The sequence below is a fragment of the Kryptolebias marmoratus genome, linkage group LG24 (genome assembly GCF_001649575.2).
Source record: "Kryptolebias marmoratus isolate JLee-2015 linkage group LG24, ASM164957v2, whole genome shotgun sequence".
Classification (NCBI taxonomy): Eukaryota; Metazoa; Chordata; class Actinopteri; order Cyprinodontiformes; family Rivulidae; genus Kryptolebias; species Kryptolebias marmoratus.
Window position 1 is genome coordinate 6,616,774 of NC_051453.1, and position 21,660 is coordinate 6,638,433.

Sequence of the window (21,660 nt, forward strand, 5' to 3'; positions counted from 1 at the left end):
TGCTCCTGTTCTTCTCTAAGGCGCCGAACCATCCTAAAGAAACTCTCCAAGCAAAGCACAGTGATACACAGCAGTCGCAGCTTCTCGTCAGGTCTCCATCATTCGGTTTCCTCCAGTGAGAGCCTTCCAGGCTCCCCAACACACAGCCTGTCCCCTGGCCCCTCCACGCCCTGCAGGAGTCCAGCACCAGACCATCAGGGCTGTGGTGAGTTGGCAGTTATTGAAGTTTTGATAGGTAAAATGACACAAAGTCATTTAATGTTGTTGCAGCACAATTTAGACCACTGTGATCATCATCCTTGACACAGATTCTGGTAAAACTGTCCTACATTTTCCATCTGCTTCACAGACATCTCTCCTCAGAGCACATCTCCATGCTCGAGCTCTCCCAGTTCTCCCGCCACACACATCCGGCCCAACTCTCTCCACGGCCTGGGCTCCAAACTTAGCACACAACACTATACGAAGGTGCGTCGTCGGAAGTCGACCAGTAACATTCCCCCTTCGCCCCTGGCCTGCAACAACTCCTCGTCCTCCAACCAGCCACTGTCGCCACAACGCTCACTGTCTCCGCTGCCAGGCTTCGCCAAAACCTTTCACACTTTTCATGGCAAAACATTATCTCCCCCCACCCATGTTAGGCACGTCGTCCGGCCTCGCAGCGCCGAGCCGCCTCGGTCTCCTTTACTTAAGAGGGTGCAGTCAGCTGAGAAGCTGTCTGGTGTGTATCATGCTGACAAGAAACCATACGCCCCCCGCAGGCACACGCTGGAAGTACCATTTTATGGTGAGTGTGACTTGCTGGGTGATTCTGAGGCAGAGGGAGCATGTGGAGGGTTTTACATCGCTGCAGACCACAGCAGACTGGGGGGCTACCTGAGCAACCAAAGGATGCGGGACTCTGGGGTCGAACGATCAGAGCAGCTAGTTGTGATGAGGAAGCTCAACCTGTCGGAGCGGCGAGACTCCTTTAAAAAGCAGGAGGCGGTACAGGAGGTGAGCTTTGACGAGCCAGAGGAGAAAAGCAGCAGCATAGTGACGGGAACTGCTACAGCACCAGGAGCCCAAACGCAGCCGCCCCACAGGAAGCCCTGGATGGTCACTCAGTCCCAGAGCCGCGAGGACGTGGAGCTGGAAGTACCGGCGGTCAGGAGGTTCACGCTGGTGCCTCAGATCGCTGTTCAGGGCTCAACAGAGAGCGAGGAGCAGGACGAGTGGGAGCCGTGCTCAGACGGAGAGGAGTCCAACGAAAACCTGGACCTGGAGGTCTCTTCATCACAGCAGCAACCAGATCATCTTCTCTCTGACTGCACGCAGGCAGCAGGAGCTACATCCACCAGTCATCAAGAAGCTCCAGCATCACTGACTGCAGAGCGCAGGGAGCAACAAAAGGAACACACAAGGAAGTGAATCCTTCACTGTCGTCATTTCAGCTGCTTATGTCAGACCTATGAAGCCTCTCAGCTGAAACAAAATGAAGCTGAGTTGTTTCCAGTTCGACCCAGATGAGTGCAAGTTGTAAACGTATTTACAGACTTATCTGGCTGAAGGTGTGGAATGAAGTTTTACTTGAATTTTTGTAATGTAAATATTTTGGAGACTTTCTGGTTATATTTATAGCGTTTGTAAAGTATGATGCATTTCTAACAAAGAGGGAAGTTCTCATTGTTTGAGTAGCCACGGCTCGAAGATTTTGTATCCATCAAATGTGGTTTTATGTCTTTTGAATAGATTTTTTTCTAAAAATGTCTATTTTTTATTGCATTGTGGCGGTACAGAGAAAATGCTGGATTATTGTTGGACCAAAAGAAGCAAGAAGTTGTTATACAAGTCAGAATTTGGTCTTTTTTTTGCCCTCGGTATCTGTTAGATATGAATAATTGCAGCTTTAGTAGAAGTGTTGTTGACTATCAAAACCTAGAGAAAGATTTAGGAGTTCACACAGGAAGGAACGGGACAGATTAGTTGGATTTTCAGTTGGATTCTGAAGGTTTTTATTTGAACCTTTCGTGGCACTACAACTGTAATTCACATTGACAAGAAAATTAGGTGCCACTGACTTGTTAAAACGTGTTTCTTGGAGTATGAAAATGTTGTCGCTGATTTGTTTTTCATTCACTTACAACCAGGCAGCACAGAACAATGTGGTAAATCTTGGCTCTGACTCTGAAATGCAGTTTGTCATGAAAACAGGATGAAGGCGTCTCGAAGGATTTGATGTGCCGTGATTTCAGATGGGACTGACAAGTCGACACGAAGCTTTTTTTTAAAAATCTTTAAAACACAAAACAATGATTTCTGAGCTCATTTGAACACTGATGCATCGTCGCAACAACTGTTTAGACTCATTTAGCAGTCAGACTGAGGTGGATTGTGTTTTTGCTGTTTTCAAACCTTCTGGTTGTCGAGTGGGGCTTTCTTTTTTTACAGTGACAACACGTTCTGAACTTGGATAATCCTCCTTTGTGTACTTTCTGAAGGTTTCAAAAACAACAAATTAAACCTTGGTGTTTGTTGTAATATTTCTTCACAGCGTTGTGAGAAAAACCACTCGTAAATGATTATGCTCTGTGTTTTGGAGTCATGTTTACATCGGGAGGGGGAGAGAGTGCACTATTTTGATGTTCAGTATATTTTGTATCTAAATGTGATAAATGAAACAGCACATTTCTGTGAATCCAAAGGCATTCTTGGAACAATTTCTTTTTGTCTATTTTGTACAAATATTGATGTATATTTTGGTATCCAGTCTTTGTATAATTCCAAATATGTTGAATGAGTAAGTTATGTATGCACAACGACAAATTGTGGGATCACAATTCTTGATAATTCTGACTCCAGGAGAGCGTTTTTTTTTCCCTTAGTTTTTCTGCAGACTGGTATGGGTTGATTCACACAAGTTTCATATACATGACGTTTTACCTGTAGCGAGTTGGAGCTTTGAGGGTGTTTTTTTTATTTTTAAGTAATCATTTTTGTACCAGATTTCCTTGTCTTGCGTTTCTGAAGCATCACAACTGTTGTGTTACTCTCCTGAAAATCTCCAAATCTTAATGACAACCTGGTGGACAGATCACTGGACAGCTCTGTAATTTCTGCAGTCTGACAGAATTGTTTACAATGAACAAACACACAATGTACTGTACGAACACTTCCTATCACGTGGCTGTTTATGATGAAAATTTCCTCTTTGATGCCATTTAAGAAAACTCCACACAGAAGTTGAAAATCTGTTTCTGCACTTGCTGTTGAAGAGTAATTTGGGACCAAACTATGAAGTGTTCTTGTAGGTTTACAAGCACATAAAAAGAATCATCTTTGACCTTTTGATGCCTGTTTTCTGAGAAATTATATGCAGAAGCACAATTGATTAAATCAAACAAGAAAATGAGGAAAAACCCAATTCCCTCGGCTAAAGCAGAAGCCTAAATTCTTGACTTTGCACTAAAACTGCATTCTAAAACGTAAAGAAATGACTAAATCTACCAATCGGATTTCAAAACCTTTTTTTTTTTTAAAGAAATACCCAGAGCTTTCGTGTGAATGTAAACACTGTCACCGTGTCGCTCTCCACCAGTTAAAGGTTGTGTTGCTGCCATCAGGGCCACCGGAGGTCAGCGACGTCACGTTGTTCACCAAACAGGACGGATGGAGCTGTTGTACCTGTGCACGTGTTCACCTGTGGACTCTTCTGTTCAGTGCATGCTGCATGAGACAAGCACACAGCTGTATTACTTGACTGCATGGTATACTGGCATTGTTGCCCTGTACTGTGTTTCATTGTGCAAAGAATAAACTTTGTATTTCTCTTTAAGCTGTTTTTCTTTTTCTAATTCGAAAATCCTCATCATAACAGGTACAAATGCATCCTACGTTTTTTAATACTCAAGATGCAAAACTAAATTCATATTCCACTTAAATATAAAAATGTGTTTTTTTTAACTAAATGTTTTGCGGGCTGCAGTCCTGCTGCAACAGAAATGAGTCACGACAAATTGTTCAATATTCAGTTATTATTTAAAGCTTCATTACAAAAGGTTCAAAATAATACGTAGTTTGTTGGAATTTTGTTTACAGGAATGTTGGTTTAAAAACTCAATTTTTATCTTTATCTACATTGATGTTATCAGGAATTCCAGCCTTATATTTAAAAAGGGTTATTCCTAAGCTTCACAATTATGCCAAACATTAAGGGATTTCCAGGCAGCAGGCAGAGAAAAAATGATAAATTTCAATTATTTCAAGTTATATGACAAAGATTTGTTTCTGAGGACATACCTGTTAGAAAACTTAAATTAGGATGATTACATGTTGGTTTACTGGGATCACTAGTATATACAGATTTACATATCTGCAACATTTGAATTTTGGCAATATAGGGCAAGTGTTATTGTCACTTATAACAAATGTGATTGGGTTTTTGTGTCTTTCTATCAGTCCACTACAATTCTGTCCCACTTCATTTGGACTATTACAAAATTCTGAAACTAAATAAACTGGTAGTTCTACATAATTACTCATATTTCTAGAAGGTAAGTATTACAATGGTGTGTAAATTATCACTTTAGCACATATATATGTCAATTTATGAATTATTTTCTATTAGCGTATGCATTCAAAATGAACAAAACAAACTGAGAATGTCACGTTTTCAATAATTTGTGAACTAATATGGCATAATATTCATAATATTATCTTCTTTGACGTGCTGGCCCCGATAATTACATAAATTAATAGCAAAATTTTGGACAACTTCGGTGTTTTAATCTTATATTTAAGGTGTGCTGCCATAATTGAAGGTCTTTCCAAGATGGCGGCTTAAATTCTCATCTCGCTAGCATAGACTATGCAGGGGGTGGCCATTCCAGTGTTTCTCTTCTTCGGTGGTAATGTCATTCAATTCCCAGCAAAAGGAGAAGGCTGGGACTGTGGTATAGTATTATAATAAGTCTTTGAGCCCAAGACTGTTCTTATTATCGTGAGTCAGCTTACTGTGGACGCGGTGATTTGAATTAAGCAGTTCTCAATTGTTACCAGCAGGTGTCAGTAATGCGCTAAGAGACCAGTGGGTTCAGCACCATAGAAGAAGTCCCGTGTCCTTCACCAAAACAGCTAGCTAGCATGGCAACTGCTACTAAATTCATTCAGATACTTCGAAATTTTTTAGCTGGGGTAAGTTACAAAACAACGACTAAACTCTAAAATGAAACAGGATGGTTTATAAATTTAAATAAATGTCGCCAGGGTGATAAAAAAATGTCGGCAGGATTATAGTCAGCTAGCTAGAGCTTTAGCCAAGAAGAATTTATGTGAGGAAAACGTTATATGGAGAGGAAATAATGTGTTTTATTAATGCATAGCACACAATAAATATATTAATCTCGACTGTGTTTATTTCTCAGCACAACCTGCAAGCCAAACTGCAGCTGCGTTATGAGGAAATAGTAAAGAGGTTAGTCTTCATGCACCAACTTTCACTTTAGTTACACGCCAGATAAATAAGACATTTTGTCTGGGGATTTTTACCACTGTGACTTTTTTATTCGTGTCAGTGATGCAGACATGGAGGGCCTCCACTTCCCGTGTTTGTCTGGGATTTAAATATTATTGTTGTTGTTATAATTCTACATTCAAGTCTCGTCTGAGTTAAATGCACTTTCCATTTGGCAGGCTGTGTAAACAAACCACACTCCCATCTCTTTTTGCTTTAGACATCACTAATAGTGATTTTCTTTGTGGAAATGGCATTTTTACTGCTAGTATTGTAAATAAAAAGATCTAAAATAGCATTTCAATTAGCATAGTTCAACATTTCTTCTTAAAAAGAGTCTAAATTTTGATTTGCTTGCACATATTTGTTGTTAAACCTGCTCCCATTTTGCACACGGTCAATTAAAGCAGTTATTTACAATCATTGTACATGATGGCTGTGTATTAAGACTGTGCAAATTAAAAAAGTGTTCAGATTGTAGTTCTTTCAAAGACACCAGGCATACAAAACCAAACTAAATGTTAATGAAACATTTCTCAAACTTACCTTTTTGAGTCTTGCTCAGTTCTTCACTTTTACCTTCAGCAGAGTGCCCACATCACTTTACTGTGGTATAAGAAATGGCTAATTCTGCCGACGTGGTTTAACGATGCTTTCTGTGCAGGACACAACCCCCACCCAGTCTGCCGGTGGGCCCGAGCCACAAGTTTGCCAACAACTACTATTTCACCCGAGACGGCCGCAGACTGTCGGCGCCCCCAACAGTTGTAATGTCTTCACAGAAAGCAATAACTGCTGGCAGGTAAAATGAAATCCTCACACATGTTGAACCTCTTAGCTGATGAACACAGCTGAGTTGAAACAGCTGTAGTTTTAACCTCTAATGGTCTTTTTCTCTCTTTTAGCGAAGTTGCTGAGCAATCAAAGGGTCCAGTGACGCCAGGAACTGTGTACAAAGAGCCACCACTGTCCACAGACCAGCCGTACCTCTGAGCAGCAGCGACATATTTCACTGTTGGTTGTAACTTGTACAATAAAAGTGTGAATAAAATAAGTACCATGTTTCTGTTTGGTTTGCTTGGCATGTTGTCTTTTCAGATGTGGTGGAGTTGGAAGTTCAGTTTTCATTCATGTCACATGCCAAACTCTTCTAACAAAAGAGTGTGACTAATATCCAAATCTTTAAAAAATTATTTTTATCTGTAAATTTAGCCTTTTTAAAAGAGATGAGAGGATCAAATTGAGTTTTAAAAATTAACCTTATGAACTACCTGTTTAGTTAGAGGAGATGCATTTTTAATTTTGAGGTTTAACAACCTTGTTGTCACTTTAATCTTGGATTATTCTTGAAGTTTGCAGTTTTTTGAAGTGTATTTGTTTTTCCTCAAAGACAAAGTCAATACAAGTTCAAATGTGCTGTAAAGTAATACTTCAATAACTTCTGGAGGGTGTTGTGGACCTTTTATATAATTATAATTGTTTTGATTCATTTGTTTTGTTCACATTTAGGTGCCTTTTAATATGATGCTATACACAACAGATCTGCCACAGATTATAATTTTAGAAACCTTTGACACTTTTACTTGTTAGTCGGTGATCAGACATTGAAATATAGACTATAATTGTTTTTTAACGAGTTGCTTACAAAACGATAGAAAGAGGAGAAAATATGCTAATCCAAGTCAAATATTGTATCACCAGTACTGTAGTTTCATATGAAAACATAAAAAAAACAACAACATACTTTTGATTACTAATATTCTACCAGTCCTTTAGAGGTGACTCAAAACTCTCACTGGGGCCTTGTTAAGGGTCAATCACACAACAACCTGCACTAATATATAATTTTACTGAATAGTTTTAGAGATAATTACAGTCGAAGTCCGCATGTTTGTCATTGTGACAGGATGAAAACGTAAATGCATCATTTTTAGTCTGAGATCAGAGGTGACGCAGAATAAAATGCTCATGATTCTTCACTCCAGTGGAGTGGACAATTCAAACATCCTGGGGCTTAATTAGTTTCAAACACACGTGTTTATAAACAGCCTTTGGTTTGACAGCGGCGGCGCTTACGTCATATTTCTGCGACTCGTCGTTTCTGAGTTTATCGAGCATGGGGCACCTTGGAGGTTTATTTCTCTTCATCGCACCGCTTTTCTGCCTTCCTGTTTGTGGTAAGACGCTGGAGTTTCAGATGCACGTGAAAATATTTGACCCATGAGCTTGTGGTCGGGGTTTTGTTGCAGTAAGTGACGGATTTTCAGTCTGCCTGTCACTTCCAGGCTGTTTGCAGAGCTGCTGCTGGTGGTGGTGGTAAAGGGGAAATGTAGATTTTTTTTTTCGCTCAACAGAAATTAAATGTTACAGGAAGTCAGCCTGCAACAGTCTGATTCCAAGATATTTTTAATATTTAGACAGAATTGGCCAATATGTATCTTCTTTATGTTATGTCAGCTGTTTTATAAATGAGCAATCATAAATGGAAATGCAGTATATAAGGCAAAAACAGGGTTAGAGCAATTTTATAGCCTATGTGCTTCATTTTTATCAACGCAACATTGCTTCTTATATCCAAAGTCTTCAAGATGTTTTCATTTCAAGGCTTTTGGGCTTTTTATAAATCAGTTTGAAGTGATTCTTCGTCCAGTTAAAGTTTATTTCTGTAGCACATTTGAAAACAACTGTAAGGCCTATAAAGCTGCAACAAAAAACTTAAATAAAACATTAAATTGTAAGTTAAATGCAACCAAAATAAAACAAACAAAGCTAAAAAAAAAAGTGCAAAGAAAAGGGTTTTCAGCATAAACTTTAAACGATCAACTGACCGACTCTAATTTTCAGCTGTTCTGCAGATTGGAGGCAAGACTCATTATGTCAGCTGCCATTTTACACCATGTCGACACAGAATGGCAGCTGATCAGACTGTTTTTGTGTTTCAGGCGCTGAAGGCCACTCTTTATCTGCCTGCCACAAACAGCTGGAGTTCGGCTGCAGCGATGGGTTGTGCATCCCGAGGCCGAAGGCGTGCGACGGCCACTCAGACTGTGAGGACGGATCAGATGAAAGCGACTGCAGTGAGTTAACAGTCTGATGGCAAAACACTAGTTTGTCATTACTGTGACATATGAGTCTGATATATTCTGACGGCGAAGGCAGAGCAATAATGTTTTTGCCCGTGTTTGTTTGTCTGTACTTTTATATCTCATGAAGTGATTTTAATGGACTAACTCCTTTCTCAAATCCTACCTCCACTTCACACCTACACATACCTTTTAATGGAGAGTTTAATTAACAATAAGACAGTTGCACAGTTATAAAAGGGAATCAAACTGCTTATTTATGTGTTTTTGTATAAGCCTCAGATTCATGCAGTAAACCTAGACTCCACACAGTTTAGATAAACTCTGAGTACAGTTCTGATAAGAGACAAATTCCCAGAAACTTTCCAACTTTGGTGACTTTTTAACAGCGGTGCCAAAGTCTATCAGGCTTCCACCTCAACTCTGCCCTGGTTATAATGCTGTGGATCTTTATTCACTTATTAAAACATTAAATGACCAGAGTTTATTCATGATTCTCCAGAGAACCGAAGCATTTATGGCCAACGTTGATAAGCTAAACAGGATTTTACTTCCAAGTTTCACGTTGCTCTTTCTGGGCTGTAAAGATCCGATTACTTTGTGGGAATATTTTTCTAATCCCACTGAGGTCAACGAGGCCTTCAGGATTGAGTTCCTTCAGAGATTTGGTGTTTATCTTGAACTTCAGGTTCACCAACAAAAGCCCTGTAGGAGTTCAATCTACTTAAAGAAGTTATTGTGCTTTCAGGCTTTTTGTTACGTGAAAAACTATCAGGTTTTAATAAATGTTGTGTTTTAAGAGCCCTAAAGGGACTTGTTTGACTGAAAAAAAAAAAAGGCGAAAAGATGTTATTTTCTGTACGACCCTGAAAAACTTTACTGACTGTTTCTTCAGATTATATTTACACTGATAAAGCCTTAAGACTCCTGTTATAACTTGCAGCTTTGACTCTTTCAGGCCATATGTGGTGTCAGAAGGATGAGTTTGCCTGCCACAGCGGACGATGCATCTCAGTGAAGTTATTATGTGACGGAGTTGATGACTGCAGCGACAGGAGCGATGAGGATTCCTGTCCCAACTGCACCGCTGGTCTCTTCTCCTGCGGGCCGTCCGGTGCCTGCCTGCCCAGAAACAAGCTCTGCGACGGACGAAGGGACTGTAGCAACGGCCACGATGAGACCCGGGAGCTGTGCGGTTCGATCCAGCGGCCCGTCCCTCAGAGATCCCCCTCCTCGTGCGCGGCGTCGGAGTATCAGTGCGGAGACGGGGAGTGTATCCGTCACGCGTGGAGGTGTGACCGCTCGCCTGACTGCTCTGATGGCAGCGATGAAGAAAACTGTGGTGAGTGAAATTTCCCACGTTGTTCATGAGGGAGTTTTCTAACACCCACACACCCACACACACCCTCACACCCACACACACCCCACCCTCGCACCCACACACACACACACAGGCAAAAACATTTTTGACCTTTCATCTTTGCAAGCGGTCGATTTTAAAACAGTTTTCTTAGTATTTCCCACCCTATTACATGAAGTAAGAATACAGAGAACTTGTTCTTTTTTTAATCACACATATCTGAGGTTTAGCAGATCACACTTGAAATTTAAACGCCCTATTTATTTATTTATTTCCTACAACCGTCTTGCTACTCTGCCACTTGATCCACAGCCGCACTGAGCTTATAAGCTTGGTCCAGCTGTGCATTTATAATCACGTTAAACATCCGTGTCGTTGTTTTTTTTTTTTAGTGAAATGCAAAGCTCGGCAGCTTACTTGGCTCTGAATTTTCATCAACCAGCCATAAAGAAGTTGGGTTGAAGTTTCCTAAATGCTGTGGAAACTTTCAAACAAGAGGGGAAGTTGCTGTAGACTGATACTGATGTGGTTGATTTTTAGATGATTGCAGATTTCCATGAGGGTGGTGATGTTCTGCAGCAACCAGCAGAGGGCGCTGTTCTTTGTCATCCAACAAATCAGCTTCACAGGCTTCTAACTCCTACTGAGTAATAATTAAAAGCCCAGCATTCCTTGAATTAGGTTAACTCCCAAACTTAATGAGCTGTAGATGTGCATTCAATGATTATTTCCTGAGAGTTTTAATAAAATCCACCCAGTGGTTCATGAGATATTTGGCTAACGCTACAGTCAAACACACAGAAACATTCACGGTTACACCATGGCAATGTCGGTTTCTAAAACGGAGGCTGAAGAAGTATAATTTATAATTAAAACAGTGGTTTTGCTAATGTTAGCGTTTAGCACCTCTTCAGAAGGACGTAAACGAGCTGAGAAGTTAATCACTGTTTACATCTGCAGAGGAAACCTGCTGGGTCTCTGTTGATTTGTATATCTTGGATATATTAAAAGCCATTCAGAAGACTGAAGAAGCTGTTGCAGACGTTGTACCAGACATGAGTCATGCCATTCTAATCAAATGTTTGTTTTGTCTGTGTTGGCCTTTTTGTCTGACATGATTCAGTTTTATATATCAAGGATGCAAAATTCGTAGGAAGTTACAGTAAGTAATTCTGACAAATAAAGTCTTATGAGAGCAGATAAAAGAAGTGAAACAGATCAGCTCACCACATGTTTGATTTCGCAGACATTGCCGATCAGGACGAGTGTCGGGTCAATAATGGCGGCTGTTCTCATTACTGTCTGGACCAGCCGATTGGTTTCCTCTGCAGCTGCCCGGACAACATGAAGCTGGTTGATGACAGCCGATGTGAGGGTGAGGGCCTGCTAACAGCTAAGCTAACACGGTTGTTCAAGTTTGGGTCATTTATTTATATCATAACCCTTTTTATTTAATAACCACGTGGCATTCTGAAATAATCTTATTGATAACTGATGTGTGTAAATGTGTTTCGGTGAAGTAGAGTATTTATAACAGACCTTGAAACATGGATTTTTTTTTTTCTTCTAGAGGTGGACATCTGCCTGGAGAGCGACGTGTGCGATCAGCTGTGTGTTCACGTGAACGACAGCCTCACCTGTAAATGTCTCGAGGGCTACCACATGAATCCAACGACGGCAGAGTGCAGAGCCAACGGTGAGTCACTAACTTATCAATTATTCCTTTTCAGCAGCTTCCGACAGCACGAGTTCCTGCAAAGATCAGGTAACAGGGGTGACTGTGGCGTTCTGTTTTTTTTCTGCGTGTCCCCACGATACCAGTTTACCAAACCTCACATTTAGGGATTTATTCCAGGGAAATGACTACAGTTTCTAAATATCTGGTTCCAGCAATAATTACATTTACAAAATATCAAACTGACAGTCTCCACCTGACCATAAATGACCAAAACCAATTATTTTATAATAAAAATGTCATGTAAATAATTCATGAAATAAACAGTAAAAGGTTCCTTTGTATGACCTCTACACCGCCACAGCCAGCTGATATCAGAAAACAGAAAACTGGCTATAATTTAGCCAGATTTCCAGATATTGAGCTAAAACTCAGAGTGGTAGGAGCTCACGTACTCAAAGAGCTACGCATTTGGAGAGAGATTTCCTGAGACTGGACGTGTCCTTACAAGAATTGACTGAAATGTGCATAGCTTTTTAATCTCAGTATGATGAGGTTTATTTGTCTGTGTTTGCAGGAGAAGCTGCTCAGCTTGTTTTTACCGCTTCTAAAGGAGTACGGATAAAGAGCCTCATTAGCTCCGATTTGAAGGCGCTGGCACCACATTTACCTGGTTCAGGCCCCATAGCTGCCATGGCTTCCAACCACACCTTATACTGGGCCCCAAAAGACCAGGGCTCTATCTACAGGTAAGAGAGCGTTAAAGCAGGAAGATGGCGTCCCTGCCGTTCCCATCACTTATGTGGTGGAGTTCAGTGTCGTGGCAGGAAACGGCGAGGGGGACAAAACATCCTCCTTTCTATGTTTGTTCAGTGACATCCTGAAACCTTTCAGGTCAGATGGAGCATGTGACCCCTTCAGTTTTGTTGATTACTGATCACATGTTGAAATGGTCTGTAGTCTCATGTATTCAACCCATACCATTGAACAAATACAAAACACTAAATGGAGAATTATATGATAATTGAAAGGTGGGTGCTTGGAGATCATCAGAGCAGAAAGATAATACTCTATTGACTTTTCATTTTTATATTGGGCACATCCTTATGTGCTCCATAATGTCATAATTTCCTTGTAGACTGTAAATAAACATCATTTTGTTGATACTTTGTCAAACTTATGATCGACTGATGACACTTCTAATCAGATGTTAACACTACATCACTGGCTGTGTGTGTGTGTGTGTGTGTGTGTGTGTGTGTGACTGCAGCAGTGTGCCGAGCAAATGTTTCTAAAACTTATAACCATGCAGAGTAAATACGCTGTGTGAACAAGTTTTTGTCCACGCATGCTGGCCGTCACAAACTGTCCATTAAAAAAGAAGAATAAGTTTCCCTTGTTTGTGCGTGTTTGCTCTGAGTATACAGGAACAGGATGTGAAAGATGGAATCAAACACTGTAAAGTAGGATCACTCGCAGATAAAGTACAATATAACAGATTTATCTGTTGTGTTTAATTAACACTCAACATCGGCAAACATTCAGGTCTGCAGGTGACGCAAAGACACAAAGTCTGCAGCTACAAAGAGAAGGAAGAATGCTTCTGAGTTGACTCGTTTTTTATTTTTAACTAAGCAAGAACAAAGGTCACAAAGGTCAAAATTAACGTAAGCTGTGACTTAAACACAAGATAAAATTGGTGTTTTTAACAGCAACGAGTTGTATCACAATATGGATTTAAGAGTAAAAAGTAATTTATCATGTATTAAGTCAAACACACGTGGTAAATTAATGCTTGAGTTAACATGTTATCACTCTAACATTTGTTAAACTGGAGCAGCTGAAGGTGTTTGAAGCATTTTTTGTTTTTTAACAGATGTTTCTTTCTCACACAAGTTTCCGTTTGTCGAATTAAAACAGCTAAAATCAGTAGGAGTTTGAGATTTGTTGTATTTACGAGCAGCACAGCACGGTCAAGATTTGCTCTCATTCTTTATGAGTATAGTTTGACTTTTTTTTTTTTTTTTTCCAGAATTTCTGTAGACAAAAAGAAACAGGAAGCCGTTCTGGTGCTAAAGGTCCAAGGTTCGGTTTCGGGGCTTGTTGTGGACTGGATCCACCACCTTCTGTACTGGACCAGTCCAGAGAAGGGTTCCCTCAACGTGGCTCTGCTGGACGGCTCGTCCCGGCGTCAGCTCATCGCAGGACTCGAAAAGCCCTCCGCCGTGGCTGTGGAGCCTCTCCGAGGGTAGGACGGCCGCAGACGCCGCTGTAGTCGAACCGTAACGTAGATTAGAAATTAAAGACAGTCTTTGCAAGCTTTTTTTAACGTTTATGCACTATTTAGGAGAAAGTTTCATGACTTTTTTTCATGGAGTGCGAACAGCAGCTAGAGAGAAGATCAGGAAAAAAAATAAACATTAAAAAATTAAATTGTACACTTTATTTTGGTAAATGAAAATGGTTCACTAAAAGAAAACGTTAACTCTAGCCATTGTATTCATGCTACTTTTTAAAGGCATTAAATTAGTGTGTTTTCTAAAGTGTCATAGTAAAAGGAATAAATTGGAGATTATTACTGAAAGATCCAAAATAAATGCTTTCATTTTTTCCAGTTTCCTCTTCTGGGCTGAGTGCGGCAGGACTCCAGTGATTGAGAGGGCTGGTTTAGACGGGCGCGACAGGATGAGATTGGTCACATCCTTGATAAAACAGCCTGTTGCATTGTCTTTGGGTAAGTTCAGATGTTTTGCATAGGAGGAAAACATAATCCAGTAATATAGAAGCGATGACAAACTTGCAAATTACTTTAAATCTTGTTTTTTTTTTCAGTTCCTGAAATCTACTCCTACTTTTAATAGAGAAGTTTCAAAATTAAAAAATGGAAATTCAACTTTCCCTCTTTTGCAAATTGGACACACAAGCTGTTTAAAAAGAACTTGTAGTGAGTTTGGATTTAAGACATGTTTATGCCTCAGATCCACGCAGTTTTGTGTTTGTCACTCAGTGGGTGTGTTATCTGTAGATGCGCCCCGGCAGCTGCTGTACTGGTTTGACCAGGGAATGAGGAGCATTTCCAGAGTCACTCTAGAGGGTCGCCACCGTAAAACAGTGGTGGAGTCTAACGGCTATCTGGACCGGTTGTTTGGACTCGCTGTGTTTGAGGTACGACATGGACTCATGACTAGAAACTAGGGTTCTGTTCAGCCCGGGCACTGATGTGTGTCCTGACCTGATCTGGTCCGATCGCAGTTGGACGGCTTTATTAAAATCCGCCCTGACTGATCAGATCTCGGTTACTCGCCGCACATTCAAATAAACATGCAGCCTTATTACACAACCAGTCGTCAGCTGAGCCACAAGCAGGACATCAGCAGGTCTACTCGTGCTTCTGCAAATCATTTGCACAACTTTTAAGTTTAAGTAATATAACAGATGGGATAGGAGTTCAGTAAAGCACCATAAACTAATTACTGACTTTGGGGCTCTGTGTCAGTTTAATGACACCAAAGATTTTAACTGTAAAACTCCACCTGTTGACATACCAGCAGTCTGCCAGCTGTTTTCTACACATTTCACTGTGAACAGAAGTCCTGGGTAGGTGGCGGCACGGGGATGTTTATTTGTTGTTGATTTAAAATGCTGAGAACTTAGAGTGTGGGGGAAAAAATATATATTCCACCTTCCATTGTGACCTGGGCATCAACATATTATAGCTAGAGACAGGACTGGAAGCTGGAAGTTGAAGCCACGAAGGACGGGCGCCCCCTAGTGGCTGGTTGCAGCGCAGCTTTTAAGTCCCGCCCCCTCCATGTAAACAAACGAGACATTTTCCTGACTAAATAATAATAAAATTTCACTTCAGATGATTCTCAACAGGTCGTTCATACCCTGCTGCTGTAGGTTGAATTATACATTTTAAAATGTAGTTAGTTGAGGCTTACAAAGAAGTATTGCACTGTGACTGACGGCCTGTTGGCGAGTTCTCACCTGATTTTTAGCGATGTCCAGGTGTGATTAGATTACCTGGGGTGGATGTTAGTGCCGGGCCTGAATGAGTCCTAGAACTTTCCTTCTGCGAACAGATGCAGCGTCACAGAACGCTGTGGATTTTATTCGCAGTCATACAGTGTTTTTCTTTGAATTAGGGGTTTTTGTATTGGGGAGATGAAATCACGAACTCCATCTGCCGAGCCAACAAGCACAGTGGCAGAAACCTCCATGTCCTGCTGTCCAGCGTGAACTCCCCGGGCGGTGTGGCGATCATTCACCCTTCGCTTCAACCGAACGGTACCACATGACGATAACTCTGCTGTTTTAGGCCACTTGTTTTAGTCAAAGTTGCTGTGAATAGGCAGGTTCGTAGGCCCTCATCGACTCTCCTCAACAATATCCCTCTCCCCTCCGAAGGTCCGTCTGCTTGCGGACGCCCCGGGACGATGTGCCAGCACAAGTGTGCCGTCGACCTGCAGCCTGAAAGGCTTCGCTTCAGCTGCAGATCTCCTCAAACGACACTCAACAAAACTGAAACTCCCGTTATCTCCCGCACAGTTCCTGCATCAGCTTCATCCGACGCCACGTTTGCAGGAATGTTGGCTCTGATCAGTAAGAAAATCTCTCCTGATATTTAATCATAACGCAAGGGGTGAGCCTTTTTCACACGCACTTCAACAAAAGTAGAAAGAGCAAACAAGTTTTTGACATCCTTTAACAAAGTGACTAACAGTCCAAATATTGACCATTAAACATTAAAACTGATATAATTTAACACCTTGGATCCTCAGTTCGCTGCTTCCAGCTAACCTAAAGTAACCTCAAGTGCTCTGTGAGATGGAAGATGATCCTGTGATGTTGTGCTTTGAAACAGAAATATTTAATGAGCGTGTGTTGGAAAAACTGCTTCTATACAACCACCTGAACATGAAAATTTAGGTGGAACTAAATGATATGTGCAGGAGTATGTTTTTAACCTTTTTAGCTTTGACTTTGCGTAAGCTAACTCTGTTTCTGTTTCCTCTTTCACATTTCCAGTGTTCATAGAGTTCCCCTAAAATTGCACAAAACATGACATTACCAGGAAAACTGATCAGTTTCTTTTGAATGTACTGTATAAGTCAAAGCAGATTTTGAGGGCATTATTTATTTATTTTCAAAATATTGCTCTGATTAGCCATGTTGTTGCACCCAGAGGAGGTGGCTGACATCATTTATGAATCTGAAGTCTGCCAGGTCTGCAGTGAGTAATCCAGGTCTGACGTGTGTTTCCCAGCGTTCCTCAGCGTGCTGCTGGTGGGAATGGCTTTGTGGTGGTGGAGGGAAGAGTTTCGGCCTCCCAGGTCTCTCACGTCTCAGAGCTTCTCCCTCAAAGAGTCCCGAGACCCGCTCATCGTTCAGGTACCACTCATGGATCCGGACTCCTCACCAATCAAGGCAAGTGATGTTTAGACTCTTGTTTGTCCCCCGTGATTAAAATTTAAGTGTCAATCAGTGAATTAAAAACAAGTTCTCAAAATTATAAGCATTGTTAAAGGCCCAGAAGGCCTCTGATGCCAAACTTTTACTATAAAATCATCTCAGATTAAGCCGTTTTGGTCAAATCTCAAAAATGTTTTTTTCTCTCACAATCAGTTAGCACTCAGAGTATCTGTTAGGGATGACTCTCAGCTACTACCACTCCAAATTTTACTTCAATATCTGTAAAAGTGACCGAGTTGCAGCCATTTTTGTGTTTGCTAAGTTGGATTAGCTGTGGCATCCATCTTGAATCAGGGTGACTCCAAAGGTTAATCATTTGTAAATGTACATCCAGCGATTTACTTTGAGAAGTTTTCTAAAAGTCCAAATACTGGTTCATGAGATGTGACAGAGAGATGCACAATCACATCCGGAGATGTGCTGTCTTCCTTCATGATAAAAAAGACAAAAGTACCAGGTCACACGTCCACCAGATGTTTCCTCTACAGGAAGTTAAAAAAAAAAAAAGGACATGTCCGACGTCATAAATAAAGCCTCGTACTTCAGAGAAATTGTAAATCAACCACATATGCAGAAAAATTTTAATGCTCTTCTTCTGAGTTAACGGAAACCTGGACTGCTTAAAACTTTTTCCATTTGATGATTATCATTTTTACTAGACACAAACATTGTATTTTTTTAAGACACGGATTTTGTTGTGAGTCTTAAATTAAAAACTGTCACAGTAAAAAATAAAAAGGGAAATCACACAGAACTTTGCAGCTTGTCTGAAAAGAATATGCGTAATGGATGAGGAACAAAAGTCTAAAAAAATTAAATGTTTCAACACCTAAATTGGTGTTAAAGCTGCTGGTTATTTAGTATCTGCAGTTGGTTTGATAATGAAGGTAAAAACATATATTTACCTTTTTTATTATAATTTTAATTCAAACCCAAAGAACTTCGCTTCGGCTAATCAACGTTACAAAACACAAAAACGGCTGCAAGTCTAACATTTACAGATATTGTGCCAAATATTTGCTGTGACAGTAGCTGGAAGTCGTCCTCGACACTCAGAGCTTTAACACAACACAGCATCGCATGAGATCGTGCATCATGTCATTTTCAAGGGTGGACCAACCCAGCTGTTAGTCAGCTGGATGAGTTTTCTGTGGCTGAAATGCTCCAGATGAGCCAACTTTGAGGAGGTCTGTTCTGTGTAACGGCTCGCTGCGAGCTGTGGGGACTTAGCGGCGCTCTCTCCGACAGGAAACCCTCCTGAAGCTGGAGCTGGACAGCGACTGAAGGCGGGACACAGATGTCCAGCCAGCTGAGCTCGTCCTGCCGAGTTTTCATGCCTCGGTGACCTCAGAGCCGACACACCCCTGCCTCCTGAGGAATGACAGACGTGTTGCATTCTGGGAGTTGAGGAGGCCCGCTGTCTTTACTGATGTACCCTCTCTGGGAAGGATTTGTCCCGATGGGTCAAAGATTTTCTTTTGTTCTTTTCACTCCTTTGGGCAGCAGTCGGCGGGAGCGTCTCTATCTGTGAAATGACTGGTCGACTTTTTCTTTCTACTTCCTTTTAGGTGTAATAAATGTAGTTTGTTTAAATTAAAATCCAACTAATTACTTGATTAATTGGGAGAAATGATTTATTTAATAGAAACTAGTTTCTTTTGGACTTTTCTTTGGAGAAAATTAGTAACTGGTAGTCTGGCAATGTAAACAAAAATGTCTTTTAGTTTATTTGCACTTTCTCCTTCAATAGGTCTTTTTTTTTTTTTTTTTTAATGTATGTTTCCCCAAATGTTTTTTTTTGTTGTTTTACAGTATCAGCGAAACAGTAATTTTGTGAATAAGTTTAAAAACTGCTGTTCTTCAAGCTGAAACGTGTTCATCAGTTCAGACGGCGGTCCACATTGTGTACGTACTGTAACCAACCTGCTGCCCAATTCATACTTGAATCATGGAAAATGAAAAATATTTTAATGTATTGTGGAAAAAGAAAATTGTTTCTTTTTGTTAAATTAAAGCTATAAAAGTTAAATGTGAGGAAGAACTGTAAACCTACAACTTCATGAGGCCAGAGTTCTGTTTTGACATTCCTTTATTTTTATTTGATTTGATTTATTACCTGCTACTTTGTGATAAAATTCAGGCAAAATATCCAAAAAGCATATGAAGTTTGATTAAAATCACATCGATCTTTCAGCTCGTCTGTTTATAAGCTTATTTCAGTAAAGTGGCCTTTAAAGACCAAATGTTTTAGACTCTACTAACGAGACGACATAACAATGTAGATTAAGCTTTTTTGTGTTTAGTGTTTTTTGTTTAAATGCAAAACATCTAACCTAAAGTGCCATCTGGCTTCAGCTTGAGTATAAATACTTGTATGTAGTTTAATTGGAAAGCTGAAGCCACCAGAGCTGTATTTATTTTATGTATTTAGTGTAAGTAGTTATAAATATGACTATATTTTTGCTTCCTCTTTAAATCCTTCAGCAAAGTTTGTTTGTTTTTTTTTCCACTTTGGTGACAATTTTTGAACACTGAACATGTTTTGGCCTTTTTGTGATATTTCTGTGATCTAAATAGGTTTGTCTTTAAGCTGAAACTGCTGAGTTTTGTAGTTTAGTATTTATTTGGAATAAAAGGTTGTAATTTATGTTTGGTGGCCTTTCACTCACTGTACCTGTGTTTTTTTTTTTTTTTGTTTTGTTTTTTTTGTGCATAATAAAATTGGTAAATGCAGCAAACAAGTCAAAGAAACGAGTGTTTTTACTGCATATTTGTGTCTAATAATTTGTTTATCAGCTGCTTTGTTTTCCTGCTTACTCCTCATATGTAAATGGACATTTTACTTATTATATACATAATATATCTTTTTTCTAAATCCACAATTTATAGACATCCAGTCCTAAAGCGTTTCCTCACATCTTCAGCAGCCTGAAACCTCTGACTGGATAAACTATAACAAAGTAAATATTTAGTTGGCAAATTCTTGACACTCAGTAAACTAATTTGCCTGTCTGTAAATATCTGGATTGAGTTGAACATTAAACATGTTCAGCCTCCCTCACACATAAAGTTATGAGTTGATGTATTCATGTTCTGTTTCCTGGAGCAAAAAAAAAAAAAAAAAGCATATTGCATCATTGACCTTCAACAAGACGACTCTGTGACAAAATGTTTCACAATTTCCTTACTGTCTTTTAACGTTCTGAGTTCACACCAGTTTAACTGCTCTGTTAAATCTTCACAGTTTAAATATCTGTCCTGCAGGTTTTAGAGGTTTCTCTGCACCGATACGTCCAATTAAACGACCCTTAACAGGCTTCTGCTGAACTTGAAGAGATGCTGAGGACGTAATTCATCCGTCTGAACGAGGCTTTGTCTGTTTGGGTCAGGATTTAGGGCTTTTCAATTAATGTTTGAGTTTATTTAATTTAGTTATCTTTGTTTCACCTGTCCTCAGTCAGTCACTTGTTTTCCTGCCGCGCCCATCTCCACCTGCTCCTCGTTATCGCTCACCTGTGCCCACTTCACCTGATTACCCTCTGTCCTTATAACCCGGTCATCTCCTCCACTTACTCGCTGGTTCGTTTATCTATTTTTCCTGCTGTATGTTTCAGCTTGCGTCTCCTGCCCGTGTCTGGGACATCTTTGTATTTAGTTCCATTTGTGCTGCCTCGTCAGCTTTTTGTTTTTCTTTATTTGAAAATAAATAAATTTAATTTCTAAGATGAGTCTGCACGCTGGGTTCGCCTCCTTCTCCACTGTTCATGACAGTTTGGGCTTTTCTCTGTTTGAGCTTTTGTTTCCCTCTGCACCGTTCTGTTTTATTTAAACTCTGGTCTTGTATTTGGAGCAACATGCAGTTTACTTTAATTTCAGTAAGAATCTGTTTTAACAAAGGCTGCTGAAGTTTACAGAAGACACCCCTGAAGGTTGTTTGTGAGAACTATGCTTGACAGTTCATTTATTTATTTTTTTATTTTCATCTTTTTGCTTTAAGTCAACAGGATGTCCTGTGTTTGGAAGGATTCTGTTGATGTGTTTGTGCTTAAAAATAAAACCTGTGTGTAGATTGGTGACAACAGGCCTGTGGGCATTACCGGCCATATAATGAAATCCTGAGAGAACAATTATGGGACTACTTAATCATTTCTGCTGGGAAGCCCATACCTGCTTCAGCTCCGGCAGGGATGATTAAAGAATTCATGCAGCTTAATAGGATTATCTTGACGACACAAAAACTTGTGTTCCTGGCTTTTAATTGAGTTATTCTCAGCTTTCTGAGGCGTTCGTGTTTTAGCAGACAATGGAGTTTGGGCCGACCTTTAAAATGTGTAATATAATCTCACAGAAAGAGGAGCTCTTTTGGTTTCTGCCATTTTTAATATATGCTGTGATGTGACCCAACCAAAGCAGAGTTTACTGTACAGCCAGCTGATTTTTGTTTAAAGCTGGCAGAGCTTGTTGGGGGTTTCTGTAAACTAGAAACGTTGCTAATTGTAGATCGGTTTGTTCCTTTTTAGTGTGGACACGAGATCATTTCAAGCACCTCAGAAAACAAGTCTCTGTTACACCTTCA

At 40.2% G+C, this 21,660-nt stretch overlaps 3 protein-coding genes across 5 annotated transcripts in view; all 3 read left to right on the forward strand.

Annotated features, from left to right (window-relative positions):
- The window catches only part of mast3b (microtubule associated serine/threonine kinase 3b), a 29,789-nt gene extending 25,975 nt beyond the window's left edge, over positions 1 to 3,814 (forward strand). For 2 of the 3 annotated variants that reach the window (XM_017413474.3, XM_017413475.3), the window contains 2 exons: positions 21 to 205; positions 350 to 3,814. In XM_017413474.3, the coding sequence (XP_017268963.1) occupies positions 21 to 205; positions 350 to 1,410 (1,246 nt within the window). In that variant the 3' untranslated portion in view covers positions 1,411 to 3,814. The remainder of the gene's footprint in view (positions 1 to 20; positions 206 to 349) is intronic. The other variant, XM_017413476.3, reaches the window with a different exon arrangement.
- Positions 3,815 to 5,029: 1,215 nt separating this feature from the next.
- Positions 5,030 to 6,548, forward strand: ndufa7 (NADH:ubiquinone oxidoreductase subunit A7). Its single transcript, XM_017413397.3, has 4 exons — positions 5,030 to 5,172; positions 5,403 to 5,452; positions 6,156 to 6,293; positions 6,397 to 6,548. The coding sequence occupies exons 1-4, from the start codon at positions 5,122 to 5,124 to the stop codon at positions 6,482 to 6,484; spliced, it is 327 nt and encodes a 108-aa protein (XP_017268886.1). The 5' UTR covers positions 5,030 to 5,121; the 3' UTR covers positions 6,485 to 6,548.
- A 1,012-nt stretch (positions 6,549 to 7,560) lies between these two features.
- On the forward strand, positions 7,561 to 18,700 carry LOC108234281 (low-density lipoprotein receptor-related protein 8). Its single transcript, XM_017413339.2, has 13 exons — positions 7,561 to 7,668; positions 8,434 to 8,568; positions 9,533 to 9,916; positions 11,181 to 11,309; positions 11,505 to 11,630; positions 12,187 to 12,358; positions 13,642 to 13,857; positions 14,225 to 14,343; positions 14,635 to 14,774; positions 15,758 to 15,899; positions 16,020 to 16,214; positions 16,879 to 17,039; positions 18,333 to 18,700. Exons 1-13 carry the CDS (start codon positions 7,608 to 7,610, stop codon positions 18,366 to 18,368), a joined length of 2,016 nt encoding a protein of 671 aa, XP_017268828.1. The 5' UTR covers positions 7,561 to 7,607; the 3' UTR covers positions 18,369 to 18,700.
- The last annotated feature ends 2,960 nt before the right edge of the window (positions 18,701 to 21,660 follow it).